This window comes from Lagenorhynchus albirostris, chromosome 15 (assembly GCF_949774975.1).
Source record: "Lagenorhynchus albirostris chromosome 15, mLagAlb1.1, whole genome shotgun sequence".
Lineage (NCBI taxonomy): Eukaryota > Metazoa > Chordata > Mammalia > Artiodactyla > Delphinidae > Lagenorhynchus > Lagenorhynchus albirostris.
The window spans coordinates 1,782,652-1,805,057 of NC_083109.1; the positions used below are offsets into that span (position 1 = coordinate 1,782,652).

The 22,406-nt window shown below is 53.2% G+C and overlaps 1 protein-coding gene across 11 annotated transcripts in view; it reads right to left on the bottom strand.

Moving 5' to 3' along the window:
- Positions 1 to 1,056: 1,056 nt before the first annotated feature.
- The window catches only part of OSBPL2 (oxysterol binding protein like 2), a 46,152-nt gene continuing 24,802 nt past the window's right edge, over positions 1,057 to 22,406 (bottom strand). For 4 of the 11 annotated variants that reach the window (XM_060122191.1, XM_060122190.1, XM_060122189.1 and 1 more), the window contains 10 exons: positions 18,576 to 18,710; positions 17,852 to 17,949; positions 15,082 to 15,264; positions 13,349 to 13,456; positions 12,535 to 12,624; positions 10,691 to 10,814; positions 8,751 to 8,879; positions 7,124 to 7,247; positions 6,470 to 6,560; positions 4,935 to 6,233 (listed from right to left, as the gene is read on the bottom strand). In XM_060122191.1, coding sequence (XP_059978174.1) covers positions 6,131 to 6,233; positions 6,470 to 6,560; positions 7,124 to 7,247; positions 8,751 to 8,879; positions 10,691 to 10,814; positions 12,535 to 12,624; positions 13,349 to 13,456; positions 15,082 to 15,264; positions 17,852 to 17,949; positions 18,576 to 18,710 — 1,185 coding nt within the window. In that variant the 3' untranslated portion in view covers positions 4,935 to 6,130. Of the gene's footprint in view, positions 4,577 to 4,934; positions 6,234 to 6,469; positions 6,561 to 7,123; positions 7,248 to 8,750; positions 8,880 to 10,690; positions 10,815 to 12,534; positions 12,625 to 13,348; positions 13,457 to 15,081; positions 15,265 to 17,851; positions 17,950 to 18,575; positions 18,711 to 22,406 lie in introns of those variants that run through there. The other 7 variants (XR_009535028.1, XR_009535029.1, XR_009535027.1 and 4 more) reach the window with 7 other exon arrangements.

Consider the following 22,406-nt stretch of genomic DNA (forward strand, 5'->3'; position numbering starts at 1 on the left):
CAAGGGTCCAGAGTTTACATCAGGGTTCATGCTTTGTCTTGAATCCACGGGTCAGACAAATGCTTAGTGACATGTGTCCATTATAGCATCACACAGAGCATCTTCCCTACCCTGAAAATCCTCTGTGCTTTGCCTTGTCCTTCCCTCCCTCTTCCGTAACCCCTGGCGACCACTGATTTTTTTTTCCGATTTGTTTTTATTGTGGTAAAATAACACGTAACAGAAAATTTACCATCCTAATCATCTTTAAATGTACAGTTCAGTGGTAGTAAATACATTCATAATGCTGTGACGCCATCACCACCATCCATCTTCAGACTTTTCATTTTGTAAAACTGAAACTGTCTGCATTAACACTGACTCCCCACCCGCTCTGTCCCCGACCCCAGCACCATTCTACCTTCTGTCCCTATGAGTCTGACTACCCTCAGTACCTCCTATATATGAAATTGGGCAGTACTTGTCTTTCTGTGACTGGCTTTTTTCACTTAGCATAATATCATCGAGTTTTATCTGTGCTGTAGCATGTCAGAATTTCCTTCCTTTTTAAGGCTGAATAATCTTCCGCTGTATGTACGTCTACCCCCCATTTTGCTTATCCATTCAGCAGTGCGTGGATGGCTGGGTTGTTTCCACGATTCAGCTATTGTGAATAATGCTGCTATGAACATGACTGAACCAATATTGCTTCAAGGCCCTACTTTCAATTTTGGGGGGCAAATACTCAGAAATGGAATTGCTGGATCATATGGTAATTCTATTATTAATTTTTTGAGGAACCGCCATACTGTTTGCCACAGTGGCTGTATCATTTTATTCCTACCAACAGTGCACAAGGGTTCCTGTTTCTCTACATCCTTGCCAAAACTTCTTGTTTTCTGGATTTTGGGGGGTTTTCTGTTTTTGTTTTTCTTTTAATACTAGCCATCCTAATGGGTATGAGGTGGTATCTCGTTGTAGCTTTTTTTTTTTTTTTTTTTTGGCGGTACGCGGGCCTCTCACTGTTGTGGCCTCTCCCGTTGCGGAGCACAGGCTCCGGACGCGCAGGCTCAGCGGCCACGGCTCACGGGCCCAGTCGCTCCACGGCATGTGGGATCTTCCCGGACCGGGACACGAAGCCGTGTCGCCTGCATCGGCAGGCGGACTCTCAACCACTGCGCCGCCAGGGAAGCCCTCGTTGTAGCTTTTTCATTTCTCTGATGATTAATGATGCTGAGCGTGTTTTCACATGCTTATTGGCCATTGGTGCATCTCCTTCGGAAAAATGTTTATTCAAGTCCTTTGCCTATTTTTGAATCAGGTTTTTTTTGTTGTAACTGAGTTTTAGGAGTTCTCTATATATTCTAGATATTAATCTGCTATCAGATGTTTGATTTGCAAATATTTTCTCCCATTGCCTTTCTACTCTGATGCTAGTGTCTGATGCACAAAATGTGTTTAAATTTTCATAAAGTCCAACTTGTCTGGGTTTTTTTTTCTTGTTGCCTGTGCCTTTGGTGTTATATCCAAGAAATAATTCCCAAGTCCAAAGTTGTGAACTCTGTGCTCTATATTTTCTTCTGAGAGTTTTGTTGTTTAGCTCTCTGATCCCTTCTGAGTTGATTTTTGTATATGGTGTGAGGTCAGGATCAATTCTGTTCTTTGGCATGTAAATATCCAGTTTTCCCAACACCATTCGTTGAAAAGACAGTCCTTTCCCACTTGAACCTTGCCATTAAACTATATATGTTGATTGCGTTGATGGTTACAAGATGGTATGAATCTGTCAACTGCACACAAGGGTGAGTTTCACTGTATGTCAAGGTTTGAATTCCATGTCCTCTACTTACCTGCTCTGAAACCTCAGGCAAGCCCACCTTCCTGCGCCTCCCCTTCCTCCTCGATGGGTCACACTGGATGGTAATTGTGGAGATTAAGCACCCAGGACACCAGGCCCCGGCTCTGGCAGGGCTGATGCTCTGTGGTCCCCACAGTCAGACACCATGGCCATGGTGGAGCCCCACATCTATGCACCTGGGCATTCCCAGGACATTAAAGTCGTGTGGACAGTCTGTCCCTCTGCCAGGAGCCACCATGGCTACTGGGATCACCACCTCCTCTCAGCTCACCCTCCTGGGAAGCGCACAGCTGCTGGGCACCTAGGGCAGCAGGTCGGGCACAGGGACCTCTGAGTCAAGCGAACACTGTGTTCTGGGCATTCCGTTGCTTCCAGCAACAGGCTCCAACCCCCAGGAGGGAAGAGAGTCCATCAGAGCTCCTCGCTGCCCAGAGAACCCAGACCCCTTCATCCACCTCATGTGCCCCTGAGCCCCCTCTTCGCTGTAACAAGCAGTTTTCTGAAACAATCCGTTAACTGGGCCACCCTAAAGAACACACAGGCCAAACGTCTGACGCCTGGTCTCAAGGACACATCCACAGCTGCTTTGCAGTCCTCACCAGAGAGGCCAGAGCAGCAGACAGTGAAAAATTGTTCAGTGCAAAACAAATGTCAACTACCACCCATTTGCAAAGAATCTCTATTCAGGGTTTAACATTTATCTCCACAGATCCGTCCAGGCCTCCCCAAAAATCTGAGAATGGTTGATTCTGTTTATATAGAAGAATATTGACAGTTATTACGTATTATAAAATTATAACAATAAATCCGTTTCACTACGTGTTTTCTCGCCTGACGTTCTCGTGCTGCACAGATAGGACGAACAGTGTTCGTGGGACAATGGAGGAAGGCCCCTGTCTGTGCGCTGTCACCCTCTGCAGAGACCAAGTAGCCCTTCACCAGACGTTTGGCCCAGGGTGGCTGGTGCACAAAGACGGAATGGAGCAGTGCATCCAGTTGAGGGCTGACGGTCCAGGAAGCTCGTACCAAGAAATACCAAAATGGCATTTTCGCTTTGCGAAGAAACCGACACTGAGAACGTACAAGATAGGCCCAAAGCTGACGTGCACTGAGGGAAACACCACTTGACGTCCTGCAGGTCTGGCGACAGGCCCTTTTGTCAGGGGACCCCAATCTTCGCACCCACTTTGGACATAGGAAGATCCTTTGGAAGATGAAGCCAGGACCAGTAGGAACTGTCTATTGACTGAACTCTCCTGCAGGGCCGATAGCTCCACACAGGACGCGAGGCTTCACGGAGCAGTGCCCTCCCCTGCTAGCGCGCAAGGGTAGACAGGAGGAGGGCTATTCTCGCTTCCGATTTTTGGAAGCTTATTAGCATTTTAAACGATGTCTTCATTTCATTGTTCTTGGTGGATACGTGCGACTTGCCAGACCTGTAGATCCCCGGCTCCGCGGGCAGCACCTTTTCCCGGGAGCAGGTGTCCTGAGAGGAAGCTTCTTGCCGGGGCGACCCGGAGGGCTGGCTGGCTCGCGGGAGATGCCCGGCCCTTCTCTCGTCCTGTTCTGATTTCCTGGCCTCAGGTCCTGACGAGGACCCAGCAAGCAGATGGCAACGCCTCCAGCTGGACAGCTCCACGCTCATTGGCACAAGTGGCCGGCAGCATCGGCCCGGGCGCCCGGAGGCCATCGGCGCTGTACTGGGTTCTTCTCCCCGTGTTTCGGGAAGATCCTTCCACGAGCCCAAGCATCGTCCTTGGAGACAGACTATGAAACGGAGACTGTGGCCAAGAAAACCATCGGGGCTGCTCCTCAGGGGCCCTGCCTGGGGCCACTGCCGGCTTCCGTTTCCCTGTGGAGGCTGAGAGGTCCGCCTGGCACCCTCGTTTCACCCCTTCCAGAGCCACCATGCTATATCCCGGAGGGTCCTGGCTTTCGTGGCAGCCCGGAGTGGCCGAACGCGGTGATGCCCGTGAGGGCCGGGGCCCGCTTCTCCGATGCCTTCTCACGACCGGGGCCCGCAGCCGGCCAGCCAGTGCTGGGGATGCCCTGACCCTTGACCCCGCCAGGGAGAGCAGTACCACTCCTGGGACGGACCTGTGTGGCACAGCGACCCAGGCACGACCATTGGTCGCCAACAGCAGGTGGCCTGTTAAATCTAGCCAGCACTGGCGTGCACGTAACGTTTCTCTCTTCCATGAAACATGCTCTGAGACGTCTGTGCGGCTAACTCTCCAGTGGCTCTCAGTAAACGTGCACTGAATCGATGGACATGTGACTGGATCCTACCTTCAAGGGGGAGCAAAATCAAAATGTGAAGTTCTTCGGGTAAAGTGTGCTCTACTTTTCATCCCACAAGAACATCCTGAGTTACGAGACGGCTCTAAAAAGCACCCGGGCCCTATCTCAAAGCCACAGTCACAAACTGGGGGCCAACGACAAGGCCACCACTTTCCACACGGGCCACACACATCGGTCGTGGGAGGTCATCCTTTAAAAAGCAAATTCCACTGAAAAACTCTTTATTAGAGAGAAACACCCAGCATCCCAGTGTGTCACGGCAGCCAAGGTAAGGGGGCAGCTTTGGTCGGTGTTAGCATCTGTGGACACAGTGCTTAAAGGATCACGACGGCCATGCTTTGAGGTCATCGGCCGTCCTGCCCTTTGTCCTTTGACTCTTGAATCGGGTGCGAAGGAAGCAGCTACTGGGGCCACGTGGAATCTGACCTCAGGGAGGACCTAGAGATGCAAACCTTATGGTAAATTATTGGAGGTGGTGACGAATGGGATAGTCCACGGAGGTTGTCAAACTGCCCTAAACACTGTTGTTCTAAATGCGTCCTGGGTCCCCCCCACGCTCCCTGGGCAAGGAGGCCACCGCCGCCGCCTCCCGACCAGAGGCACAGGACCCCCCACATCCTAACGACCGGGTGTGTCACAATCTCCTCTCTGCATAACGTCAAGATCACATCCTCGGGGGCTTCCGTGTGTCGCCGGCGGCCCAGCTCGGGTCCCATTGAGCAAGTGCGCTGGGATTCGACCCCGATACCGCGCCTCGGGTTTCCAAAGCTACAGAACCAAGCCTTCAGAGCAACGATTTGCTTTTAAAAGTGTTTTAATTACAAACGTGATTTTGAAGCTGGGACACAAAATGCCGACACCCTCTCACTGAGAACCCACCACTGCATACAGGTGCGTGCGTGTGCGCGTGCGCATGCAGGTGTGCGTCTGTGCACACCGCAGATTGTCTTCAATTCAAAGAGCTCTGCGACGACCGGTGGCGTTGGCTTCTCTACAGAAAGTAAACAGTCACTGGTGCAGATGTGTGCAGAGATGGACACACACGGTAATGACACCACTGGAAGCAGACTGCTAGGACCCCCCTGCCTCGGTGCCCCCAGAGGCGGGTCCCTCGTATTTCACACATGCAGGACAGGAGCACAGGTGCTGCAGGGACAGGCCAATTGTCGTGAGAGACTCACTCTGTGACATGGGTGTGGCCTGCAGTGACAGGGGAGCCCTGGGGGCCAGAGGCGGGCTCCCAAACCTGTCGGGGTTGGGAGCTGTCTGGGGACTTTTTGTCAAGGTTTCTGGCCACCCTCGGTTGTCATGGTAATGCTTCATTTTGGACAGTGTACACGTGACGTTAATGCCTATCGTGCTCTTCAGCAAAATATTATTCAAGTAGTTTGAACTTAAATATCAAAAGTAATCTTTACATTATTGAAGACTGGTCAAAAATACAGACTCTGACAACTTTTCATTTCATTCAATCAGATGCTTTGAAAATCTTCACTTTTGCGTTACTGTATCTAGAAAGCAATTCCTGGCCGTTATAAAGCTCTTGGTGGGACTTTTTCCCAGATCCATCTTTTCCTGTTACTGGTTCAAATTTAAAATACTTTCAGAAACACTCTGCCACCGCGTTATAAGGAGGAATGTGGACCCCGTCCTGGTACTTCCTTTATTTACAACTTTTGTAATTAAGAGGGTGCTGTAAGCTACACCAGCCCCAGCTCTGGTTCAGTCACATAAAAGGGAACTGTAAAGAATTTTCCTTTTCAAACCTTAATGGAAACATGATGATCCCAAGTGAAGCTTTATGAAGAGACTGCAACAGTAGGAAAACGTTTGGCAATCCAAAGTTGGTTAGAATTGAATCCTCAACCAGGACGGAGCCACCTCCACGCACAGCCGTTAGAAAGCCGGCTTCTGCTGTGACCGGAGCTCAGAGCAGCCACTTGGTGGAGTCTAGCCTCTCGGGTCTCCGGGGCCGGGGGCCGGTCCGGTCTCTCAGTAGATGTCTGGGCAGCCTGAGAAATCCCTCTCAAAGTAGCCCCCCACGTACAGCCAGTCGGGGGTCCCAGTGTACGGGTTACTGCCTCGGTGAAACCACCTGCGACACAGAGCAGGCGGTCAGGAGGCCAGTAGACAAGACACGGCCGTTGGTCTTTTCTTCCCCCTGGGATCACGGCCCCTCTCATCAGGCACCATCACATCACACATCAGTTTACACGCAGCCCAGAGCTGCCGGCCACCATCTTATGGGACACAGGGGAGCTTCTGCTGAGCCCTGGTGGGTGTGCGGCCCCCTCCCCGCTTCCTCGCTCTCGAGGCCACCAGGCGTCTCACCTCGTCTGCCACTCGGCCTCCTCCCTGGCCCGCTCCCTCCGGGCCTCCCGCTGCTTCTCCTCCAGCCGTTCCTTCTCCTGGCTCGCCAGATCTGGGTGCAAGCACAGGGGACTGGGTCAGGGCTCAGGGTGACAGGCAGAGCTGAGGGCTGAGAGAGCAGATGCCGGAGCACCCCTCACACCCGACCCCAGATGAAAAGTCACACGTGGGTTAGCAAACCACAGACAGTAAAGGCCGTCAGCGGGAAACCAAACCCAGCACGAGTGCACAGGCGCACGGCCAGGTCCGGACGCCAGAGCAGACCCCAGTGCGGCCCAGCCTAGCAGGCAGAGGGGCCTCGGGCCTGGGCGGGCATGTGGCGGGGGGCCCTCCAGCCAAGCGACTTTTAAATAACAATGTGTGCAGCTTCTGAAATGTAATCTTACTGTCTGTTGAACCTAATAAGAAAACAGGGTACTTGCATTTTGCACGGATTCTTTTTCATTTAATTTTCCTAGTAATTCAATCTTATTTTCTTTAGAGAAGAACTGGGCTGCAGCAAACTAGAAATTTTTTAACTCTTTCCCCACAGACGGTTTGAGAAGCACGATCTACAAGACGTGAAGTATGACGCGTTCCCTTCCAGCGCCCGCCCACTCAGCCAGGGCCACGCACCCATGTTGCCGTTCTCCATGCCTCGGATGTCAGGGCGCAGCCGGCAGTCGGTGGGGGCCAGGATCTTCTCCATGCCCGTCTCCAGTTCATTGAGGCTAACCGTGAAGCTCGTGAAATTATACATCTGGAGGAGCAGGCACAGAATCATTACTATAAATGGCACTCTTTTCTGTGCACTCTTCGCAGTCGGAGGCCACCGACACTCTAAACCCCTTCAGAGCAGCCAAGTGTCACCGGCTCCCTGGAGACACTGCTGTCAAGGTCACCGGGGCCGGGGCTCCTTCCCTGCCCTGACACGCACTCGCCTGGGGCCCCTCCCCTCCGCCCCCACGCGGGGCACCCAGGCCCTCACCCTGACGTCCCACCCGCACATCTGCTTTCTCACATCCTGGGGGCTGGACGGGAGTCTCCGGCTCAGCTCCTCCGGGGGGGGCTGCTGCGCCCACGGCTCCCCAGCCTCTGCCTCCCGACAGCCCGGACCTGGGGACCCGCCTCCCACCTGGCCTCCCTCCCGCTCTGGCCCCTGAAGTCTATCTCCACAAGTGGCCAGAGGGGCCCACCTGGTCCCCTCGCTGCCCAAACAACCCCACATCACTCACAGGAGCAGTGGGGCTCGGGCCCAGCCGCTCCCCTGCCGGAAAGCAGCTGGATGGCCACGTCCCCCCACCCCCGCCTCCCCCAGGTCCTGCTCCAGGTCGCCAGGGCCCAGGAGGCCCGCCCCCAGCCCATCAGGCCGGTGGCTCTGCTGTGTGGGCGGGGTCCTCTCCTGCCCTGTCCTTGGGCTCTGCTCCCGGTGACCTGGGCCCACCCGCACCGACTCAGTAGATGCTCACTGAACCAAAGGGATGAGTGTTATTTTTAAACATGAGCTTTTTTTGCTATTACTTTATACTAGCTTGTACTCCACTAAAATTGTAACAGTGGCTGTGCTGAGGTAACGTACTGACTAGCTTGCCCTCCACTAAAACTGTAACAGTGGCTGTGCTGAGGTAACATACTGACTAGCTTGTACTCCACTAAAATTGTAACAGTGGCTGTGCGGAGGTAACGCACTGACTGACGAATGTTCTGTTGTTTCCTTTACTTTGCACCTGCTGTGCTTTGCTTATAGGATGTGACAATACAATAAAAAATCTTAGAGCATGTTGTGTATGTATTTTATATATAACTAACATATAACTAATAATATATTAAAATAAAATATAATTTATTACATGTGTTATAGTTATAATTATTTTTACATAGTATACATTACTGTAAATATAATAAATTTATTATATTTATTATAATTAAATTATATTTAATTATAATTGTACTTATAATTTTGCATTACATTTAATAAATTTATTATATGTAATGCAAATCATAAGCGCAATTTTCAAAAACAAACATCAAAATGCATTTAAGCACCTAAACTGACGAGTCAGAAAAATAATCTCTCGAAATGGGTTTGGAAACCCTTTTGGTAAGACGCAGCCGGTATAGGCTCTGAGGGCTCGCAGTGTAACCCGGGTACTGTGATGTGTGCACAGAGTGTTGATGTGTCGGGGTCAGGGCTTGGAGGGCAGGGAGTCCCTCGGGTGACGGTGGACGGCTGGGGGGCCTGGCTGGGGCGGGGGGCGCGGACCTGGGCAGAGTTGGGGGGCCGGGTGTTGACCCTCCAGAGTAGCTTGCTGCCCGGAATGACCTGCACCGTCTCCTGAGCCTCCGGCACGGCGTCCACCACATCACCGTCGGCCTTCTCGGGGCAGTCGTCCTGAAAGACACAGCATCTCGGTGCTCCCAGAGCCCCTCCAGCCCCGCCCAGAGCCCCCGAGACAGCAGCCAGGCACCGCCCTCCTTGTGGGGGGTGCCCGCACAGCCTTCTGGGTGTGACTGGACGGGGCAGCACCTCCTAAGGAAGCTGAGGATGCCTCTCCCAGAGGGTTATTCCCCCACGAGCTGCGCTTCTGCTCAGTTGAGACGGGGTTCGCACTTGGTGATTTCAGAGTGTTTTAGCGTTTCTAGACTGGGGATCACGTCTCAATAAAAAGGTGCAACTGCTACTTCTTTCTCAAAATCAACGGGACGAAAGGGAAGAACAGGGTGGTTATTCAGGCAGCTGTGAAGCGAGACACTTAAACCGCGAGAAGCACAGCCTTGGAGGCCTCGCCACCCGCAGGCTATGTGCTTTGGTGCCCGAGGCTAAATAAAGACACAGCTCAGTGACAAGTACCCACAAAACGCTCCCTCCTTGCGAGGCTCCCTAAGGGGCGACAGAGCCAAGCTGACGCGTTAAAACACACCACTAAGTGGAGTGAACGTTCCACTGTATGGTCTTTAAATGGAACTTTACTTTTTTTTTTTTAGTTTAAAAGAGCATTATTAGAAACGATGTCTAATAGCACCCATGAAATATCACAATATAAAAAACACTAACAGGAGACTTCCCTGGCAGTCTAGCGGTTAAGACTCTGCGCTTCCACTGCAGGGGCACAGGTTCAATCCCTGGTCAGGGAACTAAGATCCCACATGCCACATGCCACGTGGCATGGCCAAGCAAACAAACAAAAAGCACTATCGATCCCAGTGGCAGCTGAACATTTTGTTATGAACACCTCAGGTTTGGTACAGTCTAATTTATCATCTAGAAAAATGTGACACCTCTTTTGAACTATCACTTCTAGTTTTAAGCTCAAGAAGAACTAGTCTTAAGAAAATCAGTATTCCAGGGCTTCCCTGGTGGCGCAGTGGTTGAGAATCTGCCTGCCAGTGCAGGGGACACGGGTTCGAGCCCTGGTCTGGGAAGATCCCACATGCCGCGGAGCAACTAGGCCCGTGCGCCACAACTACTGAGCCTGTGCGTCTGGAGCCTGTGCTCCACAACAAGAGAGGCCATGATAGTGAGAGGCCCGCACACCGCAATGAAGAGTGGCCCCCGCTTGCCGCAACTAGAGAAAGCCCTCGCACAGAAACGAAGACCCAACACAGCAAAAATAAATAAATAAATAAATAAATTATAAAAAAAGAAAATCAGTATTCCGAAGTTCCAAGGGGAAAGTATCCTTGTGAAAACTTTCCAACTGTTGGGTATGTTACCTGGTACTCAGAACTAGAAACGCAGAAGTGACATCCACTTGCTCGTTTAATGGGTCTAAGCTCACAAGGTGCAGGGAAACAGGAGGTTTACGAAGAAGTATCCAGAAGAGGGACTTCCCTGGCGGTCCAGTGGTCTAAGACCCTGTGCTCCCACTGCAGGGGCCCGGGTTCAATCCCTGGTCGGGGAACTAGATCCCACGTGCCTCGCAGCGTGGCCACAAAAAGAGAGAAGTATCCAGAGGAAAATGGAGGTGTCCTCTGCTTCCGCCAGGCTCGGGCGAGTAGAGGCGCAACTGGGACACAGGTGGACTCCGCCCCCGTCCAGAATCAGAAGACAAGCAGCTTTGCTTGAGAGACAGGTTCTGTGATTCACCCTCTGCAGCCGGGGCCACAAAGGCGCTGTGTCCCCCGCAAGCAGCAGGCCCGGCCAGGCTCCACCCACCCCCCACCCCCCCACCCCCGCGGGGGACGCCGCACGGAGCCGCTCACCAGCTTTGTCTTCCGCAGGGGATCGGTTCTCCTCTCCTGCTTCTTGAAGGACTCGTACGCAGCAGGGTCCAGGCCCCACAAACACTCCGTCCATTTGCCATAGATCATAAAGAGCTTCTTTTTGCTGTAGTCAAACGGAATTTTTTAAAACCAAGTTACCAGTTAACAATTATAAACCGTTCATCTAAACGTGCAGCACCTTAACTGTGACCATGGAACAAATTCTCGTTCTGGCATGTCTTCTTATAAATTTTAGGGATGTTGCTGGGTGTAAATGCAAAGATGAAAAGTTTCATTTTAGCATCTCTTACTCGTGGCTTTTGAGACTAACTATTCACATTCCTTCACAAAAGCAGGAAAGAGAAAATGAAGGTACAAAAACCTGAAGGGCGAAAGACGGGCCGCAGGAGACGAGATGATGTGAGAACAAGCGGACGACGTTATTACATTTAACACCCTACGCGCCCGACTGTTATTTTTGAAATACATTACATTTTTATGTACCGTGTGTCCTGCAGCCCTTTTTCTATAAATCACATGAACAACCCTCCCCATGTTCAGCTGATGTGGTCTCTGCTTTATCTTTGTAACCTCAAGTCAGATACCCCGTCACTGTCTGCCCACATTTTTCATTTCGTAATAACCTCGACAGATCTTTCCAGATCAGCCACCAGAGCTCTCTGCCTGATTCCAAAGGAACAGTGCCAACCGTGTTGGGCCCTTGTTTTTCTTTCTCACGTCTCCCTCGGGGGAGAGCATACAGTTGGCCACGCGCTCCCTGGAAAGGCTGCCCCGCCCGCCGCGGGATGTGCTGGGAGGGCCAGCAGGCAGGGACACGTGGCCAGACCTCACTCGGCAGACAGCCTGGCAGACACACAAGAGACGTAGCATTAGGAAAGAGCATCCAATGTAGGGCGGAAAACCAGAAACTCAGAACAGGACTGGCATGGCTCACTGAGTGCCGGTGGGCGTCTGCTCCCGCAGCCTGCTTCTGTGGATGCGCTGACCACAGGGCGGGTCAGTGCTAGTCCCACTAACAGGAATGCTGCCCCGTGAAGTCCACACACCAGGTCCTAACTTACTTCAAGGGGCGAAGTGGTCAGAGTCTTACGTCTAAAGGTATTTTAAGGAATTAGAACAGGTGATTTCTGGTACCCAGCAGAGTGGGATGGAACAAAAGCACCCACTGCTTTACGCTGGAAACTTCTTTCTACTCGAAAATGTGTATATTTCAGGAGCTGGAAGGAATCTTATGGCTGTTATACAGCCCAAGTTACTTATTGAAAAAAAAAGAGAGAGAGAGAAATTGAGACCCAACACATAATGTGGGGGACCCCCCCCACAATTTGTTAAAATTACTAGTGGCCATTTCTCTGCTCACAAAAACTTTAAAAGTCCCAAATTTCCAAATTGGAATGAACGAGTCACATGAGAACGATGCTCACGAGCTCGGGTTTGGGTTTTGCCTGACAACCATCACGGACGCCAGGAGAGGGAAGGAAACACACGGTCAAATTCTAAAATCTCAGTCCTGTTTGCACAACTGCAGTTTTCTCTCTCAGTGAAAATGCTGAACTTTCTCACATCCATTTTATCAAAAGAAAACAGACCCAGATCTTTTACGCTCAAAGAAGGGGAAGCTGGGCTCCATCAGTCACCACCCTGAACGGTGCACTTAAAATTCATCATTATCTCCTTCTGTGCTCAGTAATGAAATGCTTTTTCTAAACAAGAAAGAGTCATAACTCGTCCTCCCCGGCAGATGTCACCGGCACAACTATGTCTTTTGCAGAGACACACACGCCGTCCAGGCACCCTGTGGCCCAACCCACACGCGGACCTACTTTTTGTCTTGAATGTACCCTTCCACTTTGTGAAGTTCTTTTCCAAACAATCCACACGGTTTAAAGTGAAGCACACACTTATCTCCAGTTCTGCAGGGAAAACAAACACAGGCTTCTGTTGTAGACATGAAACATCCAGGAAAGAGAGAGAGAGAAAAGAGGGAGGGAGGGTGGGAGAGAGTGGGCAGACGGAGGCTGCCCAGGGCAGGGCAGCATCGGACCAGTGGACAGCACAGGGATCCTTCCGGGGGATGGAGAGCTTCGAGCACTTCCTTGTGCCGATGGTTGCACAACTCAGTAGATTTACTAAAAACCATGTAAGCGTCCACTTTTCCTGGTGGATTTTATGACATGTAAATTACATCTTAATAGAGACACCAAAGCCAACCAGCCAGGAACCCCTAGGAACAAGTCTGACAGACTGGACAGTGGACAAGATATAAGGTCTGACAGACTGGACAGTGGACAAGACTTGAGAACGGTCGCTCTACTTTCATCAGGGAATCACACCGTTCTTCAGTGCAGTTTAAAATTTCAAAATAAATTCACTATTGTGACTAAAAACAAAGAAGTATCAACACAGAGCAGTAATGATGACTTCGTTCAGTGCCAACCGGAATCAGATCCAACCACCACCACGTGGGGGCCTCCCAGCCAGTGAGGCCCGTCTGGAGGCCGAGGGGCATGGGGGACCAGGGAGGGGCCCGGAGAAGCCGACAGCAGCGTGCGACCACGGGCTGGGTGCCAGCTGGTGCTCTGGGTGCTGCACCGCCACCCTGGCTTTGACCGCTGCACGACTGTCGGGGGCCATTACCTGTGGTTTACAATCTCCACCGTCCCGTACTGCTCTATCCAGAGTTTCCCGATAATCACGTTGTGGACACAGCAGGTAGGGTTGGTCCACGTGTAGGCTTCATTATGTCTGAAAGACGCCAGAGAACAGCAAGTCAGAGGCCAGCGAAGCAAAGACGCTGTGCGACCTCAAAAGCAAAGTACCAGACAGAATCAAACCGTAATTGACTTAAAACCTGCAGAGGGACAGAACACCGCTTTGAACTCCCTGAGCAGGGGCGACTTCTTTAGCATTCGTTTGAAATGTCCTTCTTCTCTCCTTTGTAGCAGCAAAAAAGCTTTCTACTTAAATGTCAGGACAAGTTAATAAGCAAGAAAAGGCTGAGACAAAGGCAAGAGGTTTCCTGTGAAGCCCTCAACAGCACAGCCCCTCCACCCCAGCCTGCAGGAACCGCGAGGTCCCCAGCGCGTGGCCCTGGCCATTTGGGGACCTGCGTGTGGACCCCACAAACGGGTGCTGAGCAGATGTGGCCAGACATGTGTCTCAAGGGAGGCTGCCTCAAAGAGCCACAATTCAGGGCAAAAACCAGCTCAAAGCACAAGCATTTCGTGATGAATATTTGGAATTCCTTGAATTTCCCAGGAACCCGAAGGTGTTAATTGACAAGGTTTGTGACCTTTCACTTCCCCATGCCTCACCCGAGAAAGCCAAGAGCTCGGGACAGACAGGACAGGCACCCTCCCCAGGAAGGGGCCGCCCTCACCGTGCCTGGGTGACCTCATCTGCCCCGAGGTGCAGGGGTTGGGGGGTGGGTACTGGCAAGACCACGCTCCTCCAGCCCGGCGGGGCCACAGGAAGTGCAATGACATCAGAAGCTTCCCATGGGGGCTACGGTTAGCGAGGCTCACATCCCAGGGAGCCGGCTGCGCCCCTCTTCCTGGACCGCCCGCGATGGGTTTGCAGCGCCAGGCGGTTGCTAGAGACTCAGTTTCTGCTTTGAGGGTCTTTGATCACCACCGGATTGGGCGCGTTTAGATTTAGATTTAACAGTGCTCGGGCGTCCTCGAAGACGGCCCCTTCCTTCTCACCTCCTGGTGGTCAAGCCCAGCCTCCCACCCTGCACACTCAACCACGGCTGGTCTGCGTGGCCAGCAGCACGTGCACATAGGGCTGTGTTCACTTCTGAGGTCAGGTCACAGAAGACACTGCAGGTTCTGTCCCGGTGGTGGTCTGCCCACCACCCCGGGCCCCAGCTCTGGGGGATGCCAGTGCCTCGTCTGCACAGCCGTACAGAGCAGAGGGTGGCAAGGAAGCGAGGGCCCCTGCCAGCTGCCGGCACAGTGAACGCAGGAGCAGAGGCTCCTCCCACCTGTCTTCAGGAGGCCTCCCGCTGCGCCCGCACAGAACCCCGGCAGAGCCACCCACGATGCCCCTGCCCTCCAGCCCCCAGACACCGGGGGAGGACAGTGCCGTTTCACACTGCTGAGCTGGGGCTGTCATGCAGCAGGAGGTGATGACCACGAACAGGGACCGAACCGCAGAGATCAGGGGAGAGAAGACGGGACCCAACACGGTCAAATGTGAGGAGGACCCCCAGGAACAGCCAGCCGACGAGGTCTCCAGCCTCCCTAGAGCAAGTCCCTGCCGCTGGAAAGGCTCCCTGCCTGCAGAACATGCAGGATCCCTCCACCAGAAGGACGCCTTCGTCCTAAATGGAAACGGATTTCCCTTTGGATGCACGGCCGCCCACTCACTTGAGAAGCTCCAGCGTGATGGTGCCACGCGGCTCCGCCTCCACGCTCTTCCCCCAGAACTTGAGCTTCGGGTAGATGGAGCCGTGAAACAGGAAGTCCTGATGGAGGCCCTCCGAGTAAAATGCACTGATGGGGGGGTGGTGGCTGACCTGCTCGGATATGAATCTGAACCCTAAGTCTTCCCTGGGAACAAAACAAGGAAAAGAAAGGAGGGGGCAGGAGGGACAGTCAAAGGGCCGCATCAGTGACAACAAAGCCCAGAAAGGTCAGCCCAACCCGCTCTCAGCAGGCCTGCAGCTCAGAGCTTGTGGCGCTGCAGGACCGCATGGCCGCCCGGCCTCCACGTCTGGAAGGGGCGCTGGGATAAGGGGACCACGCGTGCTGTCACACGTGGCAGAAATATCTGACACGGCTCCCTGACGTCACACTTGGCCTAACACTGACCACACGCAGAGCACACGCAGAGCACATGCACACGCACAGCACACACAGCACACGCACACGCACATGCGCTGTGCCTCCAGGGCCAAAGTCAGTACCACGCAGAACAAGCGACAGTGCAGAGAGGCCTCCCGCCCTGCACGCAGGTGCACAAGGAGCTCTCAGAACCAGTGAACTCAGAGAACTGACAGCAAACTGTCACCTTAGTCCTCGAGGGATGCCCACTGCCCAGTAAACCCAGAGTAGGACTTTCCAGCCTCCTTTCAAGGCTCCTGGCATTTCTGTGATGAAATGTCCTATGCCCCAAGATATTCCTGGCCAGGAAATAGGATTTTTAGTACACTCTCTTTTTCAATAAAAATGTCAGTTTTTAATTGTTCCAGAACCCTGAATACACCTACAGCTGTAGTCATTAACAATTATAAAATCGCAACCACATAATTACTAACTTAACTGGAATCAGAATTTCCAATCATTACAAAGGAAGGAAAGTTGAAAAATTAGATTTTAAAAAGGTTGCCTACCAAGGTATGTAATTTACAAAATGAATACTTGTCTAAGAAAAGAAAGTGTTATTTTTAGTTATCCAGGAGCAATCTCTAAGGATGAGAAGACACTGGTGAATGGCCAGGCTTAGTTATGTTGTCCCCCAAACAGGAAGACGGCTCCGTCTCACACGTGTGGCATGCGGCAGACACCGTAAGCGTGACCTAGAAGTTAAGGCCCGACACACAGTTAAGAGAGAATGTCAGTGTTTCCCATCAGCCTGTGAAACTATAGTTCAACCCCTGAACTACGTTCATGAAAAAGATGAACAGGGCTTCCCTGGTGGCGCAGCGGTTGAGAGTCCGCCTGCCGATGCAGGGGACACGGGTTCGTGCCCCGGTCCAGGAAGATCCCACATGCCGCGGAGCGGCTGGGCCTGTGAACCATGGCTGCGAGCCTGCGCATCCGGAGCCTGTGCTCCACAACGGGAGAGGCCGCAGCAGTGGGAGGCCTGCGTACCGCAAAAAAAAAAAAAAAAAAAAGATGAACAATGAGGGGTGTCACTCTGTATCCAGCATCTTGGGGGGTTCGTACGCTTTTAATCCATCTGCTTACTCTCCTTTGTCTGCAACTTTTATCATATTACGCTTTGATTTTTCTTTTCAGATAGTTCGATGATGCTTTTAATAAACAAAAATCCTCATAATAATCTGGCAGCTACATAAGGTCAGAAGCTCGAACCCTGGACTAAAGCTAACTAACCGGAGGGAGGAAGCCTTTGCTCGAGAGAAACATCTAAGAAAGGAGGAAACTCCACATGAATTCAAGACAGAAGTGTCCCCTTAAGAGTGACCCTCGGGGCAAGCCTTTCCCTTGCCTGGGTCTCAGCTTCCTTGCTTCTAAAAGGAAAGGGCTGTGCCTTATGGCCCCGCTTGCTGTGAGATGCCACAGCCCAAGGTCACGTGCGGAACCCCTGTCATTTACAAAGCCCCCCAGCAGCACACACCACGCTTTCTCCCAACTCGTCCAGCTTTCTCAAGGGCACTGAGATGTGGAGAACGGCTTCTCCACCGCTCAGTGCCAGCCGACCTCTGAGCCACACTGAAAACCCAGGGGGAAGTCCCACTCTAGCAGCGTGTGGAGAAGGGGTCGCTGCTGAGCCATCCAGGACAAGCCAGAAACAGTGGAATTTGAAACTGACATGAATGTTGCTTTCCCAACCTGGGAAGTGACGTGTGGGCAGGTGTGTGCAAGCCGCCCGCATCACTAAGATGACAATTCCTCCCCAAATGGTCGGAAACCAGTGCAGATACACACACCCCCACCCACTCGCTTACACTCTACAAACCTGAAGAGTGCCCATTCTAAGCTGTCCAACATCCTCAAATCCCACCATCATTTACTCTCCATTGGAAAAACTCAACCATTAATAACACATATGCAATAAAGGACCCAAGAACCAGAAGTGTGTGGTTCTTTGAATCCAAGATGCATCGGTCACATAACACGCCACTGGTTGTATAAAGATGCTGCAATTTAAACCACACCTCGCAGGAACGCCCAAACACGAGCACCCAGCAATCCGACACCCCGCGCCGCACGCTCCCGGGCATCCCCTCTCCGTTCCTGAACCTAACGCGTTCTTCCGTTTGCAACTCGGTTTTTTCACCAGGCTTCTGTTATGTCATTAACACAACAGCTCTCGTACGTGCACCATCTTCCCACCTGCAGTAAACCCCTCAATTCAATCAGCCTGGAGAAATCCATGCTGGACAAGGAACCCCCCTGTCCGTCGCCAGAAGCACCTCACGCACGACACGGTCACGAGGGCCTGTCCCCTTACCTGGTTAACTCGTACGTTTCCCCCAAGAGCGGATTGAACGGCTTGCCGGTCCTCTCCCACTGGGAAGCCACAGCCGAAACCGCAAAGGCCGCTACAGACTGGAAACAACCACAGGCTGGTGAGGGGCGGCTGTCCATCAGGTGTGGGAGCCGGGGCGGTGAGGGCGCCCCGCTCGCTCGCTCCCGGGTGCCTTTTCAGTCTCCCACTTGTAACACGTTTGAAACTGCAGAACTTCCGGGGAAATGCTGCTTATCACCCGCCACTTCCTCACAGCCACGGAAAGTAGGAACTCTGCCGCCTTCCACCCCCAGCCCGGGCCTACCTCGCAGGCCCTGTCCATCACACACACGTGCACACACACGCGCACACACACGCGCACACACACACACACTCACGTGGGGTGATGGTGCTGAAAGGGGCCAAGAGGAGCCGAGTGCCGGCGCCACTACCCGCTGCAGCCCTGCAGCCCCGACCACCAGGCAGCCGAGACCACGCCCGCACGGAACGTGCCCACGACAAATGCCTTGGCCTTGGGGCAGGACAGCACCCCAACATCCGTGCAAGCTGCACTGGCCCTTCTCCCAGGTGTCCCACTGCTGAGGTGCCTGGGTCCCTGCCACCACATGGGCAAGCTGATGGCGTCACGTTCATTAAAAGCTACGGTCCGCACGCAGCCGAGCTGCACCCAGCCTGGCCCTCCCCCCGAAAGGAGCCCGCCGCCCACCTGCATCCTTTCCAGGGGCTGGGGCTGGCAGGAGGCTTTGTGGATGAGGTACACGTGCTCCATATACTCCGTGATCCGTTGCAGGAAACTCAGAGGCTCGTTGAAGGCGATGGGCATCGTGATCTTGGACAGCTCCTAGGGGGAGCCGGTGAGGACCCGTTACCGCTACCGCTACCGCTACCGGCGGCTTTGCCCAGACACCGCTGCCCCCGCACCCGCCCCTGCTCCGAGCATCATTCCCTGCAGCCGCAGTTGCCTGCATGGGACGAGACTGGAGAGGCCCTGCGGGGAGCCTGGCCTGGGAGACAGCCGCCTGCACACATGCCCGTGGGCACTGTGCCCGCCCTCCGCTCACGGCACACGAGCCTGCAGGCACCCCCAGGCCGCCAGCTCCAGTGACGACCCTGCTCCTGTGTGCTCCTCATGCCACCGCCAGCTCCATGGTCCCAAAGCATCATTCCCACCCGTCACCCCAGGGTGACTTGGAAACTCCTCGGCCTGGCAAGTGAGACCCCCTAACACAGCCGGCTCTCAGGTACCATGCAGGCAGAGCAAGTGTGCAGCCCCCGGTGCAGGGGGAGGCCGGGAAGACGCTCGGGGACCCACGCTGCAGTGGGCGCCGAGGGAGCCGGCATCTAGGGAGGAGGCTCCAATGCACTTCACGAAGGCAGAGGCCCCTCCCAGGAGCACGGCTGAGCAGCGCAGGGCTGGCTTTGTCAAGGAAGGACCGGGGCTCGACAGGAGGGGGAGGGAAGAGGAGATGGGGGGAGGGGAGGGAAAGAAACGCTCCCGGCCCAAAGCCAGGAAAGATGCTGGCCTCGCTCACGTCAGGAGACAGGAAATGAAAGCACATGGAGATTCCACTGCACACCCAACTCAAGTGGCAAAGCCCCAACCCTCTGACCCCCGCCTGTTGGCAAGGCTGGGGGGGACCCAGGCCACCCACACCTGCCGGTGGGAATGCAAAATGCGGCAGCCTCCGGAGAGGAGGGGACGCAGCCATGCCCCCCCACCAAGCCTTTGGTCCGGCGGCCCCATGTGCAGGAGCCTAACCCACAGTTCCTCCTGCAAATACACAGCAAAAGGCCAGAAACAACGCAAACATCCAACCACAGGGCCACAGTGAGTCAACTATGGGGCAGCACAGCACGGTGACCAAGAACAAGCAGCAGCTCTGCCCTCGTGGCTACACTGTGGGGCGGAAACAGGTGGAGAGGAGCCGACCGTTTATCTAAAGAACGGGAGGAGGTCACGCAGTCGTCGTTCTCACACGCGGGAAGGGGGACCAGAACGTGTTTTGATGGTCACCTCCAGACTGCAGGGAGGGCACGGGGATGGAAGCTAAATGCTTGGAATATACCTTGTCTGAGAGATTTGACTCTGGACTTACAATTTTAAACCAAAATTAAATTTAGAAAAGCCATCTCTAAACACCGCAAATAAAACAAAACAAATGAACCCACACCACCTCCCTGGCGGCACAATCACCCAGAGGCGCTAAAGCACAGGGACTGAAGATTCACCCCCGGGGTAAGAACGACAAATGCCACAGACGTGCTCTCCTGAGCCGCCACGGCTGTGGGCGCAGCAGCCGGTCACAAGCTACATGCTGCGCTAAATCCATCATCTCCTGTGCCGTGAAAAACTGGGCGGAATAGAGACACAGACAGAAGACAGAAGAGGTTAGATAAATCCTGTCGCGTGGAATTTGAAGCATCGTTGAAACAAATCAAAACACAGCTCCTAACTCTCTCCCCTGAAAAGACCTAGAAACAAGCCCAATCCAGTAGCCTCCCGCGGGCCCAGCTGTGGCCCTGAGCTCGCTCTCTCCCTGGACAATAAAGGTACAGAAGGAGCAGAGGCATCTTTTGTAAAGGAGCGCGGGCCAGCCTGAAGAGGCTCTTACAGCCAGAGACGGACAAGTGTGACTGGACACAGCACAGGGCCAACCCCGGGAGCTGGTTGGTTAGACCAGTTCTGCTGCCAGGGAACCAAAGACATCATTTGAACACCTTGATAGAGAATCACTCATTGATCCCGACTGTCTTATGCAAACCACATTCACAGTAGAGGAGGGGACTTTCTCATCACAGAAATATTCCAGGTAATGAAAGAAGGGCAATCGTTATCAGCCTGGCTCCAATTTGCAACTCCTGATGAGATAATGGGTCTGGGCACCAAGCACCAGCAGTTCTTAAATTCAGAAGAAGAGCAACAGAAAGGTCTTGTGGTGGAAGGACCCAGATGAGTCCCACACAGACTGCAAAACACACACAGGAGAGTCACGCTCAGACGACTGGAAATTTGAACACAGAGTGGGTATGTGATGATGTTAAAGAATTATGTTACTTTCAAAAGTAGGATAATAGGGGGCTTCCCTGGTGGCGCAGTGGTTGAGAGTCCGCCTGCCGATGCAGGGGACGCGGGTTCGTGCCCCGGTCCGGGAAGATCCCACATGCCGCGGAGTGGCTGGGCCCGTGAGCCATGGCTGCTGAGCCTGCGCGTCCGGAGCCTGTGCTCCGCAGTGGGAGAGGCCACAGCAGTGAGAGGCCCACGTACCGCAAAAAAAAAAAAAAAAAAAAAAAAAGTAGGATAATAGTATTGTGGTTGTGTTTAAAAAGAACCCTTATCCTTTAGTGATATATAAGACATGTCCACAAATGAAAAGGTGTTTGGAATTTGCTTCAAAATACCAGGGGAGGAGGGGGGAGGTGGAGGGGCGGAGGACGCATGATTAGCCCTGACTGGCAGCGGTGGGGGCTGGTGACGGGCAGGGGTCTTCGGGAGATTCTGGCTACCTCTGTCGGGAACTGTCGTGTTCACTAGTCCGTGGCTGTTTCAATGAGCTGATGGGCAGTGAAGAGAGGTGTGTCACCTCCCTGGAGGTACATCCGGAGAGATGAGCAGCTCACGGGGGACAGCGGATGGATGCTATGAAGTGGGGCAGTGCGACCCAGCAAGATGCAGACGTCCAACCCCGAGTGTTACATCAGCCTTACTCTGAATCCAGCCTACGGTCAGTTCCTTGGGGAGCGCAATGCAATGATGTCACTCCGCTGAAAAGAGGCTTTGGGTTTAGACCTCTGAAGAGTCAAGACCGAGCGGCTTGTTGAGCTCATCACACTCCCAGATAGACACTTCTGTGAAGACCTGAACTGTGCACACAGTCAAAAACGTAGGAGAGGATGGTGCTAAAAGAAAACAATCCTGAACGCGTCACTTTAAAGATCACAGGTGTGTACAGATACATGTGTGTGAGCAAGCAGGGCTCAGTGTGCACTCCTAGGTTTTCCAGCTCTGTCTGCTGAGAGGCCTGGAGCAGTGACACCCCAGGAGCCATGAGCACATCCAGCACCCAGGTCTCGGTTTCTACACACCATCCTCTAATAAAAGGTCATCGGTGGGGACTTCCCTGGTGGCTCAGTGGTTAAGAATCCGCCTGCCAATGCAGGGGACACGGGTTCGATCCCTGGTCCAGGAAGACCCCACATGCCATGGAGCAACTAAGCCCTGCGCTCTAGAGCCATCATGCCACAGCTACTGAGCCCCTGCGCCACAACTACTGAAGCCCTTGCGCCTAGAGCCCGTGCTCCGCAACAAGAGAACCCACCGCTCGCCACAACTAGAGAAAGCCTGTGTGCAGCAACGAAGACCCAACACAGCCAAAAATAAAATAAGTAAAAATAAATAAATTTAAAAAAAAAACAAAACGGTCATCAGTGGAAGAGCTGGAGAAAGCCCAGTCAGGTACGTGCTGCAGTTAACAGTAACGCCCAGAGTGAGTGCTGTGGTTCTCATGTGAGGTGCTGCCGTTACAGAAGGCTGGGTGAA